Source organism: Mandrillus leucophaeus, unplaced genomic scaffold (genome assembly GCF_000951045.1).
Source record: "Mandrillus leucophaeus isolate KB7577 unplaced genomic scaffold, Mleu.le_1.0 Scaffold20, whole genome shotgun sequence".
Taxonomy (NCBI): Eukaryota; Metazoa; Chordata; class Mammalia; order Primates; family Cercopithecidae; genus Mandrillus; species Mandrillus leucophaeus.
Window position 1 is genome coordinate 3,741,567 of NW_012102032.1, and position 20,280 is coordinate 3,761,846.

At 49.7% G+C, this 20,280-nt stretch overlaps 1 protein-coding gene across 5 annotated transcripts in view; it reads left to right on the top strand.

The window, feature by feature from the left end:
• RNF43 (ring finger protein 43) overlaps positions 1-20,280 on the top strand; it is a 63,329-nt gene that overhangs the window by 39,971 nt on the left and 3,078 nt on the right. For 4 of the 5 annotated variants that reach the window (XM_011979200.1, XM_011979201.1, XM_011979202.1 and 1 more), the window contains 7 exons: positions 6,123-6,245; positions 13,654-13,728; positions 13,848-13,979; positions 14,615-14,719; positions 16,435-16,596; positions 17,128-17,230; positions 18,207-19,562. In XM_011979200.1, coding sequence (XP_011834590.1) covers positions 6,123-6,245; positions 13,654-13,728; positions 13,848-13,979; positions 14,615-14,719; positions 16,435-16,596; positions 17,128-17,230; positions 18,207-19,562 — 2,056 coding nt within the window. The remainder of the gene's footprint in view (positions 1-6,122; positions 6,246-13,653; positions 13,729-13,847; positions 13,980-14,614; positions 14,720-16,434; positions 16,597-17,127; positions 17,231-18,206; positions 19,563-20,280) is intronic. The other variant, XM_011979203.1, reaches the window with a different exon arrangement.

The window sequence follows — 20,280 nt, forward strand, 5'->3', positions numbered from 1 at the left end:
GGGAGGCTGAGGCGGGAGAATGGTGTGAACCCGGGAGGCGGAGCTTGCAGTGAGCCGAGATCACGCCACTGCACTCCAGCCTGGGAGCACAGCGAGACTCCGTCTCAAAAAAAAAAAAAAAAAAAGAAAATTCTAGAAATGGGGACCCTGAAGCCTTCCACTGTGATCCCAGGCATTATATGACAGTACTCACCTAATGTTTACCATGCCACAGAACACCTCCCCAGCGTGCATACCCGGAGGCAGTGTGGGGTTGAATTTAGGGGACTTCAACCTCCTTTAACTAGGTGTTAACTAGGTTAACTAACTTCAACTAGGTGGGCAATCTGTTACTTGAGTCTTGCTTTCTTCAGCTGTAAAAGACAAATTCTGAAGGTCCATTATGGGTGTGAACCAGGCTCAGCTGTTAGCAATTTACATCTCTTTTTATAAACCACATGGCAACTGGATTCAAATCAAGTTTTACTCATTCTTTCACCAAACGCTAAGGGCCTATGATACGCAGAGCCCCAAACCGGAGTTTCAGTGAGCTCAGTTTTTCCCTCAGATTTTGCCACCCTGCTTCCTATTAGATTCCGGAACATCATTTCAGTTCTATCTTGTCAGCTCTCTTGCTCACCAGCACCCCTGTGTCCCCAGGGAGGTTTCCTGAATCAAGTGAGAAATCATGGCGGCCTCTTCATCCATGCACTGCTAGTGTGCACTACCATCAGGTGGCCCAAGGTTATGCTTCACCCTCCCCACCAACATTATTTTCTTTCGTAGCTTAAAAAAATTACAGGAAGCAGGAATACACTTTTCTTGTAGAATAATTTTTTAAAAATAGATAGCATGCTTGTAATCCCAGCACTTTGGGAGGCCAAGGCAGGAGGATCACTTGAGCCCAGGAGTCCGAGACCAGCTTGGGCAGTATGGTGAAACCTTGTCTCTACAAAAAATACAAAAATTAGCCAGGCTGGTGAGGCATGCCTGTAGTCCCAGCACCTTGGGAGGCTGAGACAGGAAGATTGCTTGAGCCCAGGAGGTTGAGGCTGCAGTGAGCTGAGACTGTGCCACTGCACTCCAGCTTGGGTGACAGAGCAAGACCCTGTCTCAAAAATAAATAGAGTAAAATAAAATAAATAGACAAAGAGAAACTCCTCTTGACAATTCCCCAGCCTCCCAACTTGATTCATGGAAAAACTCAGTCATCCCGAAGAGATAGTGACAAGTTTATATAAGGTTTTGAAAGAGGTCTTGAGGTTCCCAAATCTAAGCCCTGAACAATAACCATTAGGATCTAACCTGTAGATGTGAGCCTTGACTCCCTTCAATACAAGGCAAGGTGACTAAGCTGGGCCTCAGTGGTGGGCCTATTCTGGTGCTGGGATTCGGAAGCAGCAACTTCAGGCCAACCTGTTTTTTTCCCACCCCCATATCTGCAGGAGCTTTACTTTATGATGCCGGTGTGTCCTCCTACCTAAGATAAAAGTTCAGGTAATGGAGGTTGCGCAGGAAAGGATGATTGTAAAATCTGAAAAGAGGAAATGGGGAGAATGATGCCTTTGATGCCTGGCCAATGTTCTTGATTACAAAGGCAAAACTGTAGCAAGCAGTAAAGTTACCTGTCCAAGGCCTAGTTGAAGGTCTGTACGTGGAATCAGAGAACTAAGAGAGGATTGCAGCAGAGGTCGGTGGCAGGGAGGGGGAGGAGAGTGCCCGGGAAACAGGAGACAGTAAAGAATTGCTTGCAGAAGCACACACCCAAAGAGGAGGAGATGCCATGGATAAAGGGAGACCAGCATTAAGTTCCAGGCCCAGTTGAGCCCTGAAATGCCCTTTGTGAGGAGGTAATGAGATCACATGGCTTCCTTCATGGGAAGGAGGCAGGCTGAGAACTGGAAGAGCTTGTTCAGTGGGGTTTGGAGGTCTGAGAACAGGAGGGAAGTGACTGTGGATAATGAGCTGTCCCAGACTGTGCCTTGCTGAACACTGGCATTTAGAGGCACTGTTGATTACCAAAGAAGGGGGAAGTTCAGAAAAGGCCTTGTCCCTTCCAGGAATAAGAAGGGACTTTATTATTATAGATGCAGTAATAAAAACAGCTGCCATTAAGTGAGCACTCACTAAGCGTCAGGCTTTGTGCTAGGCACTTCTATCCATTATCTCCTGTCTACACGAAGCATTTTTGTTCCCATTCCAAAGATGAGCAATATGAGGCTCAGAAAGATTAACATGCCCAAGGTCACACAAGTAAATTATGGGGTCAGAATTTGAACCCTAGGTCTGTCTTGGGAGGGAGGGGAAAAAATCAGAACAAATAAGGAGGACAGAGGGAGAATAGACTCAGGAATATGAAATACAACACATACCACCAAAGGACAGTTCACGTATCTTTACACAGAGGGTAAAAAATGTGTATGCAAAGCTGAATTCTGAGTCAGAATGACCTAACTCATGCTTGAAAGCAAGTGCCTCTTAATTTGCCCCTCATGGCAGCCTGTGAGACAGGGGTGTCCTAACTCCTGGCCTTTGAGGAAGTCAAATTCACCAAGTTTCTCTAAGCCCTCCACAACCACACCCTTCTCAAATCAGGCAAGCTCATTTCTCTTGACCCCCTGGTGTCACTGAGGGGACAGGTGGCCCAGTGTAGAAATCATGTTTGCATCTTCGTGATTAGGAGACCTTGCATTCCAAGGAAACAAATGTATTTGCATCTGTTTTCTCAAGAACCCGCCTCCTGGCTAAACATTCCTTGGAGGAAGGGCAAAGACAGCCCCTGTGTTATACCCAAGGAATGCCGATGCTGTCTTTCTTGCTAGGTGCTGAACTGAGTCCTAGTTCAAATGGCTATTATTTGTTTTTAATTTGAAAATACTTGAACAGCTGTCATTGTAAAAGAGTCAAACCATACAAAAATATAATGAGTGTGATTGTCATGCCACAGATATGATTGTACTAGAAAGATCATGTTACTTTATTTTCTTTTTATCAAATCTAACACCAAGGTCCTATCCCATTAGCTGTGTAGACATTTGTTTTCAGAGGCACTTCTCCTCCCAGAGTAGAACAAAAGTCCCAGAGTTTTAAGAAAACCAAGATATCCAAGGGACCCCTCTGACATTTATCCATGCTGGCCACCACAGATACGTTCCTTGTCCAATCACAGGCATTCCCTTGAAATCCACGCAGGCACATCATCTCTCCCAGGGCCCAGCCTCCTGGGGTCTAGTACTCAGTCCTTCTCCAGGGACCCGCTGCTTCTGGGGCACAGGCTGCAGCTTCCCACTACTCAGCCTAGCTCCAGACCCCTCACACTGGCTCCAGACCCCTCCTTCCTGCCCTCCCGGTTCTGAGACTTTGACCCCTCCCTTCACCACAGGCCCTTCTGCCTTCAGGACACTCACACTTCCTCAGTGAGTTCAGTTTTTTCTGCAAAAGCCAGGAAGGGAGGACTTTAAACAACATTTGCTTTTGGCAAATGCCCCTGAGGCAAGGAAATAGAAGGTGAAGCCATCTCCTTGGAAGGGAAGGAGGGAAAAGACATGGAACAAAATACAAATAGCTGTCATTCCTTTTTATTCTACAACAGCAAAAAACAAAACTCAAATCTCATGTATTATCCTGTGATCAAAGTATTCAAAGCAAAACACCAAAGTCCCTCTTTACTACCCCCTCTCAAATTCCTCTCCCAGAGCAACCATTATCAGGATTTGGGTGTGCTCTGTCTTGTCTTCATAGTTAACTATCGTCAATTATCTGGTTGTAGACTTTCAACATTTAATCAATAAATACTGAGTGCCCACAAAGTAACAGGCAGTGGGGGGCAGGCTAGACTCAGTCATCATCTGGAGAAGAGAGGGAAGTAAGCTGACAATTACAATGCCGTGGGGTAAGTGTGTGATTAGGGAAATGCCGGACAGAGCAGCAAATGTCAAAGGTGTTTAGGGAAATGAAACAAGTTATTATTTCTGGAACATAGGTCACAAGGCGGGAAGAGATATAGGAAGGGAACGTTAAGCCATGCGGCAGGGCCCAGACCAGGCAGAGCCTTTTAAGCTATGTTTAAGAGTACAGACTTTATATCAGGAGCTCTGAGGAGCCTTGTAAGAGCTGTAAGTAGAAGAGTAACATGCTCAAGTTAGCATTTTAGACCACTTTGGCTGCAATATAGAGAACTGAATGGGATGAAGTGACCCTAGGGAGTAGGTTATGTCAGTAAATAGGGTTGGCAGTGATGGTGGCCTGGAATAGAATAGTGATAGTAAGAATGGAAGAAAGAATAAAATAAGACAAATATTTAGGAGGTAGAATTGTTAGAATTTGGTGATTGATTGGATATTGGTGGTTGGAGTGGGGGTGAAGGAGATGGAGGCTAGGAGGACAATAACTCGCTTGGGTAATAGATGGATGGTGGTTCCAATCCCTAAGACAGCAAACACTGGAGAAGCAGTCCCCCTTTGTGCCCTCCTGTAGGCCCTTGTGTTGTAACATCACAATGTGGTTGCATGCTTGTCTTTTGAGCTGCTTTAAGGCAGGGAGCCTCTCTTACTCATCATTAGCTCCTCACTGCATTGGACAGAGCCTGATACCAAGGGGGCTTTCCGTGTTGGCAGAACAAAGAAATGAATGGACGCATGGACAGACGGAGAGACTAATGCAGCTTGTTGAGACAGGGGCTACAGCTTCACTGATGTGAGAACAACTCCACCCTCATGCCCCAGCCTTTTTCTGGGGGCAGGGGCACATAATAACCTTTTTTCCACACTAAACCTTGCTCACTACCAGACTAGTAGGCCTTAAACTCTGGGAGCAAGTATGGAAATCCCTCCTATTTCAACACCCACTGCCCAGAGATTTTGATTCAAAGCAAGGTAGTACATATTTATTGAGAACCTACTATGTTCAAGGGACCACGGTGACACAGTGAGAGGAAATAGCCTCACAGTACTTTCAGAAAGTGCACTTTTAAGTCCATCATTGACATTATCTTCATAAACATCTTTATAAATTCAAGATTCTCTGTGGTTCCTCTGACGGTTCTTTCTGGAAGTCCTCCAGACTTCAACAGTAGTAGAGGGGGAAGTGTGGGCAGCTCTCTAATAAGAAATCTCTTTCTTGCCAGGATACGTGGGGTTTCTACTATATAGGAGGCCCTGGCCCATAGGATTCTTCAGGGCCAAATAAGTCATACTTTGTTCTCATCGCACTCTGACATTTTGTTTTGGGAAAATTAGATTCACATGGGTGTACGAATCGCCATGAATGAAAAGAGACAGTAAGGCAGTCTCATCCCTTTGATGAGGAAAGCCTCAGATTTCTGTCGGCACATTCTCCTTTGGTCATTGTTCAGCACCAGCTGGGCTCAGAGGCACAGGGTCTTGGACAGGATCTGCCATACCCTTAGAGCAAATGGGCTGGGCTGGCTCCACCTCCATGGCATCATTCCTGGGACCAGAGTGAGCTGTTAAGGCTTATGTCTTAGCCAAGCCTCATTGCAAGATAGTCTCACCTCTCTGTCAACACCATGCTTGATCCCAGGATGGGCACAGGGCAGAGGCAAAAAGGGGGCTAGTGAGATAAGCAAGGCAGCACCGAGTGAGAAGACCCAGCCTCCTGAGAAATGGGAATCTACAGGGCAACAGTTGCCCGGGGGCATCCCGAGGAGGGCAGGAGGCACCAGCAGCACCCAGGACTGTCCATGGGGATTCTGAAAGCACCAATACAGACACACATGGATATTCTCTTAGCCTGGGGCTTGGGAAGCAGGTAGGAGGATCAGGAGGTAGAGAGTCTGGGGCCAGGAGAGGAGCCCTCTGCATCTGGCTAGTTTAGAAAAGTAGGATTGTTGGAGTTGAAGGTTGTTAGAGTTGCTTTGCAGCAAGCTCTTCATTTAGGCCCCCTCTGGGACACCCTCTCCCTCCTGTCTGCCTCTACTACCTGTGTCCTTGGCCCCACCATCTCTGAAGTGACAAACAGTGGTCACTAGCTTACTATGAGGCAATCCAATCATAAGGCATACTCTTTTGTGGCACCAAGAGACCTGCCTGGTACCTCCCTAGAACAATGGAGAGGTGTGTGGCTCTCACAGCTCACTCCTGCTGCCTAAAGCCTCCCTAACCCAAATCTGTCTCTCTCTGCAGTCCCACCCCCTGTACCTGTGCAATGCCAGTGATGACGACAATCTGGAGCCTGGATTCATCAGCATCGTCAAGCTGGAGAGTCCTCGACGGGCCCCCCGCCCCTGCCTGTCACTGGCCAGCAAGGTAGACTCATACTTTACCCTACACACACCCAGAACTTCACCCAGCTCTGGGCTGTGAGAAGACCCTGTGCTCTCTTGTTCCCATGTTTCCTAAGAGTGATGTACCTGATTCCCTTGGGTTTCCCTAACCCATGACTGGTCTGAGAGAAGTGGAAATTCACACCTCTGTTCTTTCTCCTCTGACTAGCACCAGCAGGACTTTTTGACCTTCATCCCAGCATGTTCCCCATCCCACCTCCTTCCCATCACTTGGGAGTTCCTGAGTCCCTTCCCCTGCTCTGCACCAGAGCAAAGAAGGGATCAATTGAAGGGATTTCTTCTTTTAGAAATATACACTGAGCATGTGCAAGAACAGCAGAGATAGAAATCATTGCCCCACCCTTAAAAAGTTCACAATTTTCCCCTGAGATTGCAAACTGGTGGCCCATAAGCTGGGTTTGGCTTGCAGACACGTTGTGTTTAACCCTCACAGTGACTTTTCAATGTGTAACTTAATTGCCACATTTAAAAATTAAAAATGTTTATATAAAAGCTCAGTTTTCGCCAGGCACGGTGACTCATGCCTCTAATCCCAGCACTTTAGGAAGCCGAGGCGGGTGAATCACGAGGTCAGGAGATCGAGACCATCCTGGCTAATACAGTGGAACTCCGTCTCTACTAAAAATACAAAAAATTAGCCAGGCGTGTTGGCAGGCACCTGTAGTCCCAGCTACTGGGGAGGCTGAGGCAGGAGAATGGTGTGAACCCGGAAAGTGGAGCTTGCAGTGAGCAGAGATCGCACCACTGTACTCCAGCATGGGCAACAGAGCGGGACTTCATCTCAAAAGAAAAAAAAACCTCAGATTTTCAGTTTCTCTAGAAGAAAGCTGCAAAGTACATTGCTGCAGGCCATGGTTGGTAGGAGCTGGGCTGGGGCTGCCCCTTTTCCACAGCTGTGGGCCTTCTCTTTTGCTATGCTCCACCCTGGTCTGCTACCTCACAGGACCTTTAGACCTTTGCCTGTGACTCCTGCTTTAACTAATAATAGCAGTTACTGTTTTCTGTGTGCTCACAATGTGCCATGTGGACATGGGACAGATTCTTTGTATGTATGATCTCATTCACTTTTCAGAACAATCCCAGGAAAGGTAGGCATTATTATTCTCAATTTGACGTATGAGACAAGTGAAGATCAGAAAAGTCAAGTAACTTGCTGGATGACACAATTAGGAAGGAATGGAGCTGAGCTTTGAATCCAACCCTGTCTGTTTCTCCAAACTAGGCTTAATCTATCTGTGGCCTCCCTTCTAGCTGGAAAACTGAATATATGTGTGGAGTGTAGTTAGATTGTATGTGGCACACATGGGTATGCCCCCAAGGGTGGTAAGAGAGGAGAGTGACACTCCCGGCCTTTGTGCTAGCTTGTTGTCTCAGGCCCAGATCCCGTGTGGATATCCTGGTTCTTCTGGGGGCAAGGAAACAACCTGGATTCTTACCTCATCCCATGGAAGGCAGGGATGTGGGCAGGATTCTGAATGTGGGTGAAGATATTCACCTGGCCTGGCCATGCTGACAAGGAAGGGGACTCCAGAGGTAGTGGGAAGCAGGGGGTCAGGATGCACTTGGAGGAGCTGGGGAGTGTGGCATCTCTGCAAGGCCGTGAGCCTTCATGGCAGCAGAGTTGTTAGGCTGCAGCACCTGCCCTACTTCTGGATGTTTCATTTCTCTTAACTTACAAAATATGGGCAAATGGCACTCATTTATTCATTTGGTAAACAAGTTCCCAGTGCCTGTACTACATTACATAGTGAGTGTGTGTGTGTGTGTGTATGGTGAGGGGGGAAGAACGGTTCCGAGAAGCTTTGCTGCTATTGGTGGGAGCTGGGCTGGGGCTGCCCCCTTTCCATAGCTGTGGGCCTTCTCTTTTGCCTGCTGCACCCTGGCCTGCTACCTCCCAGGACCTCTAGACCTTTGCCTGTGAGTCTTTGAGCTACCTCCAATATTTCAGAGGTTCCACGGGCTTACCTCAAATACTTGGTTTTGTTTTGGCGGGAATTCTATTAGTTCAACATGTTAATACAAGTTATCTCATAAGAAAATAAATTGTAAGTAATAAATGTAGTTAGTTTGGTAGAACATCTGTTCTTCTTTTGAGACAGAGTCTTGCTCTGTCGCCCAGGCTGGAGTGCAATGGCTCCATCTCGGCTCACTGCAACCTCCGCCTCCCAGGTTCAAGTGATTCTCCTGCCTCAGCCTCTCGAATAGCTAGGATTTCAGTTGTGTGCCACCATGCCTGAGTAATTTTTTTTTTTTTTTTGAGACGGAGTCTCGCTCTGTCGCCCAGGCTGGAGTGCAGTGGCGCGGTCTCAGCTCATTGCAACCTCCGCCTCCGGGGTTCAAGCCGTTCTCTACCTCAGCCTCCCAAGTAGCTGGGATTACAGGTGCCTGCCACCACACCCAGCTAATTTTTGTATTTTTAGTAGAGACGAGGTTTCACCATGTTGGCCAGGCTGGTCTCAAACTCCTGACTTTGTGATCTGCCTGCCTCGGCCTCCCAAAGTGCTGGGATTACAGGCATGAGCCACCATGCCCAGCCTAATTTTTGTATTTTTAGTAGAGACAGGGTTTCACCATGTTGGCCAGGCTGGTCTCAAACTCCTGACCTCCAGAGTTCTGCCTACCTTGGCCTCCCAAAGTGCTGGGATTACAGGCATGGGCCACTGCTCCCAGCCGAACATCTGTTTTTCTTAAAATGTGACTCATGAGAGGTATAAGGGAAAGATGGGGTCTTAGGGGAGGAAGAATTTGGAAACCACTGATCCCCTGCAGCTCTGCTTTGGCTTTTCCTATTGGTGCCAATGGTATTGTCACCAATGCCAGAGCTGGGGCTCTCAAGCCAGATAGCCCTGGGCTTGGAGCCTGGCTCCTCCACTTCCCCTCAGTGTGACCTGAACTTTTTTAGCTCACCTCTCTAAGCCTCTATTTCCTCATCTGTAAAAGGGGAATAATAATGGGACTTATAAGTAGTTAGGAGGATTTAATGAGACAGTACAGATGGAAGCTTTTAGCCCCATGCCATGTACATGGTAACCACTCAATGATTGCAATTATCATTACCGTCATCATCATTGGCATCATCATTCCGTGCTTTTGTAGTTAACAAGGTTGGGGTATTTTTCCTTCCATTTGTTTTCTCGCTTATTCTTTTCTGAAACCCTCGCCGTAATTCTTCTGGAGGCTTCCATTCTTGTCACCACCCCACTACCCCCTCCACCCTCTGTCCAGTCACCCAGATTGGTTTCTGTTTCTTTATTAGCAGCTCCACAGCCATCCTGGTGATAAGCCGGAGTCTTATCACCTTATGCCTGAACTCGTGCACTGGCCTTTTGCCTGCTAGAAGGAGCTAGATCTGGAGAAAAGCAGATGGGTGCAAGCCCTGCCTCTCTTACCATGGAGGCCACTACCTGGTAGTAAAGAACAGGCATTCTGAAGGCTGAGGTCCTGGGTGCAAATTCTGCCTCCACTGCTTCTCAGTTGGTAACCCTGGGGAAATTATTCTCTCTGAGGCTCAGTTTCCCAACTCAGAAGTGGGGCTGATAACTGTCTTATAGAGTTGAGGAGTAAATGAAATCACATGTAGGAAACATGTAGTATTAATAATAGTTGACATAAGAGCTGGGTGTGGTGGCTCATGCCTGCAATCCCAGCACTTTGGGAGGCCGAGGCAGGCAGATCACAAAGTCAGGAGTTTGAGACCAGCCTGGCCAACATGGTGAAACCTCGTCTCTACTAAAAATACAAAAATTAGCTGGGCGTGGTGGTGCACGTGCCTGTAGTCCCAGCTACTCTGGAGGCTGAGACAAGAGAATCACTTGAACCCACGAGGCAGAGGTTGCAGTGAGCCGAGATCACACCACACATCACTGTATTCCTGCCTGGCGACAGAGCAAGACTCTGTCTCAAAAAAAAAAAAAAAAATTAGTCAGGCCTTGTGGCATATGCCTGTAATCCCCGCTACTTGGGAGGCTGAGGCAGGAGAATCTCTTGAACCTGGGAGGTGGAGATTGCAGTGAGCCAAGATTGCGCCACTGCCCTCCAGCCTGGGCAACAGGGTGACACTCTATCTCAACAATAATAACAATAATGATAATAGTTGATATAATAGTAACTAATAGTTAAGCAACACCATGTGCCAGGCACTATTATAAATGCTTTGTGTGGATTCGTTTATGTAGTCCTCATAACAACCCTATGGATTAGGTCCTGTTATTATCCCAGTTTACAGGAAAAAAAAAAACAGAGTAGTGAAGTGACTTGCCCCAAGTCTCACAGTTAATAGTTGGTATCAGAGCCAGGATTCAACCCTAGGCAATCTGGCCACTGGATCTCAACAAAGGTTATATTCCTTCTCCTTCCTTTCATCCTTCACTTTCAAGCCCAGAGGAATCTCACCTTTGCTACCGAATCTTTCCTGACCAGCCCAGGCCCAGCCAGCCCAGTAGGAGCAGAAATCCCTCCCTGGGGGCATGCCTCCAGCAGGTAGGGTGTCTGTGCATGCTTTCAACACCATCTAATGCTAAGTCTAGGTTTCAGGGAGGCACATGATGGGTGGAGGGAGAGGCCAAAGGTCCTTCCTGTCCCCACCCCTACCTCAAAGTAAGCAGCCTCACTTTTATCTGCTTTCTATATTGAACATTTGTGCCAGATTGTGTGTGTGTGTGTTGGTGGAGGGGATAGTAGAGGGGAGAGCCTTCTGGAGTGAAAAAAGGTGTGGAAACCTCTGTTTCTATTCCTTTGTGCTCTAGAATATTATTATCAGCGTTATAGCTTTATGTATTTGCCTTGTCTCCACAACTATATTATGAGCTGTTTTGGAGGGCCTGGCTTTTCCTGGCTTGGTGGCCTGGGCACGGTAGGTGTTTCAGTTTTGATGAGCAGAAAATATATAGGGACTCTTGTCTGGAGAGGAAAATCTAAGGCCCAGAGAAATGCAGCAGCTGACCAGTGAGTCCTGCAAGTAAGAGGCAGAATTGCCAACTCACTCACATTGTTCTCTCTGTAATGGCTCCTGTTGCTAGAGGCTGTGGCAGCCTTGCCTGCTGCCCCTAGGGCTGGCCAACTCTGAAGCTTCCAAAGAGCTCTCTGGATTCTTTCTAAAACTGCCTTCCTGTCCTGAGGGCCTGCCTATCCTCTCTCTGCTTTCCAAATTCCTGTCCCCAAAGAAGTACTTTTTTTCCTTTTTGCCTCCACTTACTTTCTCCTGCAGGTGGACAGGAGGCATAGATAGCCCTAGATTGGACTGCTACCTGTCCCAAATCTTGCTTTTTATTCCTAGAATTCTGGACACAGGGACCCACTGCCTGAAAGTCCTGTTTGTTTTCCCCTGTTGGCCAATGCTCTGGGCTCTTTGATCACTTTTACAACTTTGTAATTATGGGCTGTAATGGGCTGGAGTGTTTGAATGTCACAGTAATTGCCTTCCACTGTTCCTACCCCAATTCTTCAAAGAGAGAGGGGAAGGGAAATAACAAAATCTCCAAAGAAGAAAATCTTTGCCCTTCCTCATGCTCTTCCAGGCCAGGGTGGGTCGAGGGTCTTGTTCTAGGGATGTGAAAACCGAGGCCTGGGAGTCCCAATTCTGTGACTACTGGGGTGACCTCTCCTGTCCTTTGGCCAAATCCCTGGAATAGGAGATCACCAGTAGGGTTCCCTATCAGGGATTCCTTTTCCCCTGGTACTTCTCCCATACCCTTGTTAGGAGGGTTCTGAAGATTGGAAAGTCTCTACCTGCCTGGAGTAGCTTAGATGGGGTGGACTCCCTGGGAGGAAGTGAGTAGGGAAGACGGAAGCCACGAACCTCTCAACTCCTTCAGCACTTCCATTCTGGAATTGACTGGTCCTGTGAATTTCCAGTCAATTAGCCTGGTAAGCCTGGGCCCTAGGCTGGGCCTAGCTCCTGGGGGAGGAAGGAAAGTTACCCTCCTGACTAAAATGGGGCCCCACTTGAGTGTCTCCTCTGCCTGCAGGCCGTGGGCTCTGAGTGGCCCCCTGGGCCCTGCCACTGTCTGGGGAGTGGAGAGCAGGGAGCTGGAGCAAGGAAAGGAGCTGCTCCCAGCCTGCCTGGCAGGAGACCTGCCCTGACAGGCTCTCCCTGGGAAGACAGGCAGAGATCAAAGTGCTGAGGCTGTGAGTAAGTCCCAGCACTGGCTCTTCTTGCTGCCACCACTACTTGCAGGAGGGTTAACTCCTTCAATGCCTGTGGGAAGACCCCAGAGACTTTGGAGGGTGGGGGCAGTGCCCAGGGATGTAAAATCACAGCCTGACGCCATTAGAAGATGAACCTTTGCCCTAGGGAGGAAGGCTGGAGGGTGGCTGTGCTGGGCTGGGAGGCCCCAGGCCAAGGCCAGGAGCAACTCCTCACAGTGCCTGTTAGTTGTTTGCTGTTGTGCCTCCCCCCTCCCCCAACCTTTAGCTCTTATCTTCCTTTCCTTACTCCCCTCCCCACGCACACCCCCTGGATTCCTGCTTTTTGTTCTCTTTCTGGCGCTGCTATCTGTTCTGCCTGGTTGGCTAGATTCTGCTTCCTCAAGCTGGCTCTTGGAGGCTTTGGTGAACATGCACGTGTGCCTGTGGGCACTTTCCCCTGTAGCTGCAGCAGCCGCTGGGGCTGACCTGACCAGTGGTGTTGATCTGGGACTAGCCCTTCGAGTCCCTCCCCACTTTTGTCTCTAATGCTGCCCTAAGGGAGAGGACAAAAGATAAACCACTGGACAGGGACTCCTCTAAGTCCTTGAATTGGAGCCAGAGAAGGACTCCGCAAAGTAGAGTGTGGCAGGGAGAGGGAGCCCATGAGATGGGCTGAGACTGGGGCTTTGTGATGGCGGCCTTGGGTGAGAGTGCTGTCCCAGGCTCTTAGACCTTTGCCTGAGCTGGGGAGATGCCCTGCAGGCAGGGCTGGGCCCTGGAAAGCCCAGCTCCCTCTGAAGGAGAGCTCTACTTCTCTGCTGTCCCCTTCTTCCTCTCTCTTCTCTTTCTAAGGGGTGCAGGTCACTCCTGCTCTTGGTGCTCACACCTCTTAGTGAAGGCAAGCTGATTGTACCCTGAGGACAGGAGCTGTGTCTTATTTGTCTTTTGTCCTAGAGCCAGGTCCACCACCTGGCACCCTGTAAACCCCCCTTAAGGATTTGCTCTATTACAAAAGGAAAAACTAGATATTATCCCTTGAAGGCAGTGGGGACCTGAGTGAGCTCAGGAGGCAGAAGAGGAGATCCTAGACCCACTGATGCCTTGCATAGGTAGATATGAGTGTGCAGAGGTGTGGTGTGGGCAAAATCCTAGGAAGGGATAGATGTGTGAGGGGTGAGGCTAGACCGTGGGTGGGCTCTATCCTTCCCTGACCTTAGCCCAACCTCTACTGTGTGCCTCTGCAGGCCCGGATGGCGGGTGAGCGAGGAGCCAGTGCTGTCCTCTTTGACATCACTGAGGATCGAGCTGCTGCTGAGCAGGTACCCAGGGACATTTGCGTGTTCAAGGAGGGGGCTGGATGGAGGAAGATAAAGCTCTCAGGGGAGAGGGAAGGGCAGGGAGAAGTCACAGCAGCCCTGTGGGCACTTTCCCCCTGTAGCTGCAGCAGCCGCTGGGGCTGAGCTGGCCAGTGGTGTTGATCTGGGGTAATGACGCTGAGAAGCTGATGGAGTTTGTGTACAAGAACCAAAAGGCCCATGTGAGGATCGAGCTGAAGGAGCCCCCAGCCTGGGTAAGCACACTAGACCTCCAGACCTTGCCCTGCACTATCCCTACTTTGTCCTGTGGCAACTCCCACCAAAAGCCCTTAGACTCCTGGAGCTGAGAGAGATCCTGGAAACCCTCCAGTCCAACTTCATCCATCAGCTGTGTGCCTCTGGGCAAGTTTTCCCCATCTTTGGGCCTCACCTACAGAATGAACAGATCAGGACAGATGAGTTCTAAAGTTCTTTACAGCTCTGTGGCTTCATGGCATGGAATAGCAGAGCCAGAATGAAACCCTGGTCCCCTGATCCACGAGCCCTGGTTGGGGCTTCTCTACTGGCCAAGAACCTCTTCCAGCTGCTCACTGGCAAGAAACTCCCACCTTGCAGAGGGGTCCCTTTCTCTTTTTTCCCCAAGCACATGGGTTTTGAGATAGTACTTCTCCCAGCTGACATCCGGAAGACACTCTGAGTGCCCTTGGGTAGGGAGGGCCCACCTAATCCCACTTGCAGGTTCCTCCCTATCCCCTCAGATGGAGGACTCAAGGGAACCTCCAGCTAGCTATGTGCCTCCCGGGCCTCTGTGTTTCCTCCCGAATTGGAAGTACGACCCTCTCTTCTCCTCCTGGAAGTAAGGCCCTTTCCCTCTCTGCTCACTCCCCAGCCAGATTATGATGTGTGGATCCTTCTGACAGTGGTGGGCACCATCTTTGTGATCATCCTGGCTTCGGTGCTGCGCATCCGGTGCCGCCCCCGCCACAGCAGGCCGGTGAGCAGTGTGGGGTCTTTGGTGGTGGTGAACGTCTGCGCGTGTGTGGGTGGGTGGGGAGAAGGAAGGAGTACGTGAGGAAGGCACCTTTATACCTATGAAACCATTTACATTGAAATACCCCAGCATCTGTCTTAGTTGATTTCCAGCAGCCTCTCCTTATATTACTCAAACATTCAAAAAGTACACCAGGTGCTGAGGGTAGTACAGTGAACAAGACGACAAAAAACCCTACCCTCAAAGAGCTTTTATTCTAGAGGGAGAAAACAGACAATAAACAAACTAAATAAGTAAAATCTATAATGTTTTAGATGGTGGTGTGTACTATGGAGAAAAAATGATAATGCTGACAGCAAAGTGGGAAGGGAATGCAAGGGAATAGGGTTAATTTTTTTTTTTTTTTTTGAGACAGAGTCTTGCTCTATCGCCCAGGCTGGAGTGCAGTGGCATGATCTCGGCTCACTGCAACCTCCACCTCCTGGGTTCAAGCAATTCTCCTGCCTCAGTCTTGTGAGTAGCTGGGACTACAGGTGTGCGCCACCATGCCCAGCTAATTTTTGTATTTTTAGTGGAGATGGGGTTTTACCATGTTGGCCAGACTAGTCTCAATCTCTTGACCTCGTGATCCACCCGCCTCAGCCTCCCAAAGTGCTGGGATTACAGGCGTGAGCCTCCGCGCTCGGCCAGAACAGGGTTCATTTTTAAAATCAAGTCCAGGGAAGGCCACATTGAGAAGATGGCATTGCAGCAAAGATCCTAAATGGGAGAGGGAGTGATCTGTGCAGGTATCTGAGGAGAAAGGGATCCAGGCAGAGAGAACAGTAAATGCAAAGGCCTTAAGGCAGAAATGTGTCTGGTGTATCTGAGGAACAGCATGAAGGCTGTGACTGGAACAGAGTGAGACGGCAGAGTAGCTGATGGGGGCCCAGGTATATTGGACTGTTGAGGCCATTTATTTTTTACTGTGGGTGAAACAGGAGCCACTGGAGTGTTGTGAGAGAAGGGGCATCACGATCTGACTGAAGTTTTAATATGATCATTCTTGCTGTTGTAATGAGAATAGACTACAGGGAAGCAAAGCTGGAAACAGAGACACCAGCTAAGAGGCTATTGCAGGAATCCAGGTGACAATAATGGTAGCTTGGATTAGGAAGGTGGCAGTTAAAGTGATGAGCAATAGTTAGGTTCTGGGTACATTTTGAAGGCCAAGCCAACAGATTTAGTAATGGATTGATTGTGGGGTGTGAAAGGACTCAAGGATGGCACCAAGATTTTTGGCCTGAGCAATTAAAAGAATGGAATTGCTATTTGCTGTAATGGGGAAGACGGGGAAGACAGGTATGTGGTCGGAGATTAACCCATGGTTAATAGGATGAGGCATGTAAGTTTGAAATGCCTATTAGATATCCAAGTTGAAATGTCAAGCAGCAGTTGGATAAAAAGTTTCTCATGGGTCATCAAAGGAAGAAAAGCTAATGGTATAAGCAGGTGGGTGGCCTGCACCACCATACCCGGCTAGTTTTGGGAGGGCTTGGCATGCTTGGCAGAGCCACATATGAGCTCCAAGGAGATGAACTCCCAAGGATGTTCAACTGGCCATGTAATCTACCTGAGTGACTGGGAACGGAGTCCAAGCTGGGGTCTAGAGAGGGAGGGAAGGGGAGCCCATGCCCCAATCTGACATGCCCCAATCTGAGCCTCATTCCTCTTCCCAGGATCCACTTCAGCAGAGAACAGCCTGGGCCATCAGCCAGCTGGCCACCAGGAGGTACCAGGCCAGCTGCAGACAGGCCCAGGGTGAGTGGCCAGACTCAGGGAGCAGCTGCAGCTCAGCCCCTGTGTGTGCCATCTGTCTGGAGGAGTTCTCTGAGGGGCAGGTAAGGCAGGTCTTGTGATTCACCTCCATGACCAGCCTGGGGAGATTGAAGCTGGGGGAGGGGTGGGCAGGCCTAGGGTCTGGTATGGGTACCCTGGCTACATCTGTTTCCCCATGTATCCTGCATGAGGCAGAGATCAGGGACCAGCCTGAGGTTTGGTCACTTTTCTGACCTTCCAGTGAAAGAGCACTATTTTTTGTTGAGAGTGTACCACGTGCCAGGCTGCAGTGGTGCTTTGGATGCATTATCTCATTTTAGACCCATGGCAATGAAGGGTGGGGTTCGATTCATTTATCTTCATTTTACAGCAGAAAACTGTCTGTTAAGAAACTTGCCCAAAGTCATGCAGCTAAGTGCAAAATCCAGGTCTATGTGATACCAAAGCTCATACCTTTCCTATTCTACTGTGAGGTCTTTTACAAGTAGATAATAGCAAGAAGGAGAGGCCTAAGGGAGTTGGGGGATGTTCTGATTCCTGGCAATTCCTATGGCTACAGAAACCTTTGGTTTGGACCCCCTCTTTTTCTCCAGGAGCTACGGGTCATTTCTTGCCTCCATGAGTTCCATCGTAACTGCGTGGACCCGTGGTTACATCAGCATCGGACTTGCCCCCTCTGCATGTTCAACATCATAGGTAGGAGGTGGGCCAAGGGCTCCCCCATGTGTAGGCAGACAGATCTAGAATGTGGCTTCCCTTTGGGAAAGGGTTGCAGCCGTGAAGCTGGCGAGAAAGCAGAACTGCCACCATAGTTGTATAGGCTGTACACTGCTCCAGAGTGCCTCACTTGAGGTGAAGGGTCATTCACAATGTAAATTTATTTGTTTGTTTGTTTGTTTATATTTTTTGAGACGGAGTTTCGCTCTCATTGCCTAGGTTGGAGTGCAATAGTGAGTGCAGTCTCGGCTCACTGCAACCTCCTCCTCCTGGGTTCAAGCGATTCTCCTGCCTCAGCCTCCCAAGTAGCTGAGATTACAGGCATGCACCACCATACCCGGCTAATTTTGTATTTTTAGTAGAGATGGGGTTTCTTCATGTTGGTCAGGCTGGTCTCAAACTCCTGACCTCAGGTGATCTGCCCACCTTGGCCTCCCAAAGTGCTGGGATTACAGGCATGAGCCACCACACCTGGCATGTAGATATCTTTATTATTGTAAAAATTATTTGTATTTCATGGCAAGTTTGTTGATTCTAAATCTGGCGATTTGTATGTTTATTATTCCAATTTTCTGGCAATAAAATATCCTATTCTAACAAAATCAGTATGTTAAGATAATTTTATAAAAGATGAAAGTGAAATAAATATCTTGAGAAAAGAGACCCTTTTTCTAAGGTACCCATGGGTGCCCTATGGGCTAGCAGTGGCCCTGGGTGAAAGAGCTGCAAATGGCTGATGGGAGGATGAGGGATTGATGTGCACAGTGGCCCTCCCCAGGCAGACAGCCTGACTGGAGGGAACGAAGGAGTCCCAGAGCACAGGCAGGTTAGGCACGTCCTTGGTCCCCCAAACTCTGAGCTCACAGGCTACCCAGGGTCAAATAGATTAGCTACAGCCATGTCTTTCTGTAGGTTTGTAGAGTTAAACATCTGTGCTCTTGGTTCTTTTTTCCAGAGGGAGATTCATTTTCCCAGTCCCTGGGACCCTCTCGATCTTACCAAGAGCCAGGTCGAAGACTCCACCTCATTCGCCAGCATCCTGGCCATGCCCACTACCACCTCCCTGCTGCCTACCTGTTGGGCCCTTCCCAGAGCGCAGTGGCTCGGCCCCCACGACCTGGTCCCTTCCTGCCATCCCAGGAGCCAGGCATGGGCCCTCGGCATCACCGCCTCCCCAGAGCTGCACATCCCCGGGCTCCAGGAGAGCAGCAGCGCCTGGCAGGGGCCCAGCACCCCTATGCACAAGGCTGGGGACTGAGCCACCTCCAATCCACCTCACAGCACCCTGCTGCTCGCCCAGTGCCCCTACGCCGGGCCAGGCCCCCTGACAGCAGTGGATCTGGAGAAAGCTATTGCACAGAACGCAGTGGGTACCTGGCAGATGGGCCAGCCAGTGACTCCAGCTCAGGGCCTTGTCATGGCTCTTCGAGTGACTCCGTGGTCAACTGCACGGACATCAGCCTACAGGGTGTCCATGGAAGCAGTTCTACTTTCTGCAGCTCCCTAAGCAGTGACTTCGACTCCCTAGTGTACTGCAGCCCTGAAGGGGATCCCCAGCGAGTGGACATGCACCCTAGCGTGACCTCTCGGCCTCGTTCCTTGGACTCGGTGGTGCCCACAGGGGAAACCCAGGTTTCCAGCCATGTCCACTACCACCGCCACCGGCACCACCACTACAAAAAGCGGTTCCAGTGGCATGGCAGGAAGCCTGGCCCAGAAACTGGGGTCCCCTCGTCCAGGCCTCCTATTCCTCGGACACAGCCCCAGCCGGAGCCAGCTTCTCCTGATCAGCATGTCACCAGATCCAACTCAGCAGCCGCTTCGGGGCGGCTCTCTAACCCACAGCGCCCCAGGGCCCTCCCTGAGCCAGCCCCTGGCCCAGTTGAAGCCTCCAGCATCTGCCTCAGTACCAGCAGTCTTTTCAACTTGCAAAAATCCAGCCTGTCTGCCCGACACCCACAGAGGAAAAGGCGGGGGTGTCCCTCCGAGCCCACCCCTGGTTCTAGGCCCCAGGATGCAACTGTGCACCCAGCTTGCCAGATTTTTCCCCATTTCACCCCCAGCGTGGCATATTCTTGGTCCCCAGAGGCACACCCCTTGATCTTTGGACCTCCAGGCCTAGACAGGAGGCTACTACCAGAAACTCCAGGCCCCTGTTACTCAAATTCACAGCCAGTGTGGTTGTGTCTGACTCCTCACCGGTCCCCGGAACCACATCCACCTGGGGAGGGGCCTTCTGAATGGAGTTCTGACACCGCAGAGGGCAGACCATGCCCTCATCCACACTGCCAGGTGCTGTCGGCCCAGCCTGGTGAGTTTTCAGGGGGAAGTGGATGTGGTAGGGAGAGGAGACTAGAGCTGCATATTTCAGGACAGGTGAAGTCAGCCAACAAAGGGTTGATGGAAGCTGAGAAGGATACAGCAGAGGTGACAACCAAAATACTTAACCATCAGGACAGCATATCATGCTGACTAGAGTGCAGGAACATCCCAGCTCTGCCAGGTGCTACCCCTTTAGTTGGCAGATCACAGAGAAGTCCCAGGGAGGTGCTGGTGTGGCTGAGGCATCAGAAAGGCACTTGGAAGGCTGGGTGTGATGGCTCATGCCTTTAATCCAAGAACTTTGGGAGGCCGAGGTGGGTGGATCCCTTGAGGCTGGGAGCTCAAGACCAACCTAGCCAACATGGTGAAACCTGGTCTCTACTAAAAATACAAAAATTAGCCGGGCATGGTGGTGGGCACTTATAATCCCAGCTACTCGGGAGGCTGAGGCAGGAGAATCGCGTGAACCTGAGAGGCGGAAGTTGCAGTGAGCCAAGATGGTGCCACTGCACTCCAGCCTGGGTAACAGAGTGAGACTCTGTCTCAAAAAAAAAAAAAAAAGAGGCACTTGGAGTGGTCTGGGGTAGCAGCTCAAACATAAGTGTTTCTATATTTTAATAACTGGTTTAGTTCTACCAATGCTCACAGCTCAGTATTAGTTCTAAATACAAAGAAGGCCAAGAAGTGTTCCTTGGGGAGAGCTATAG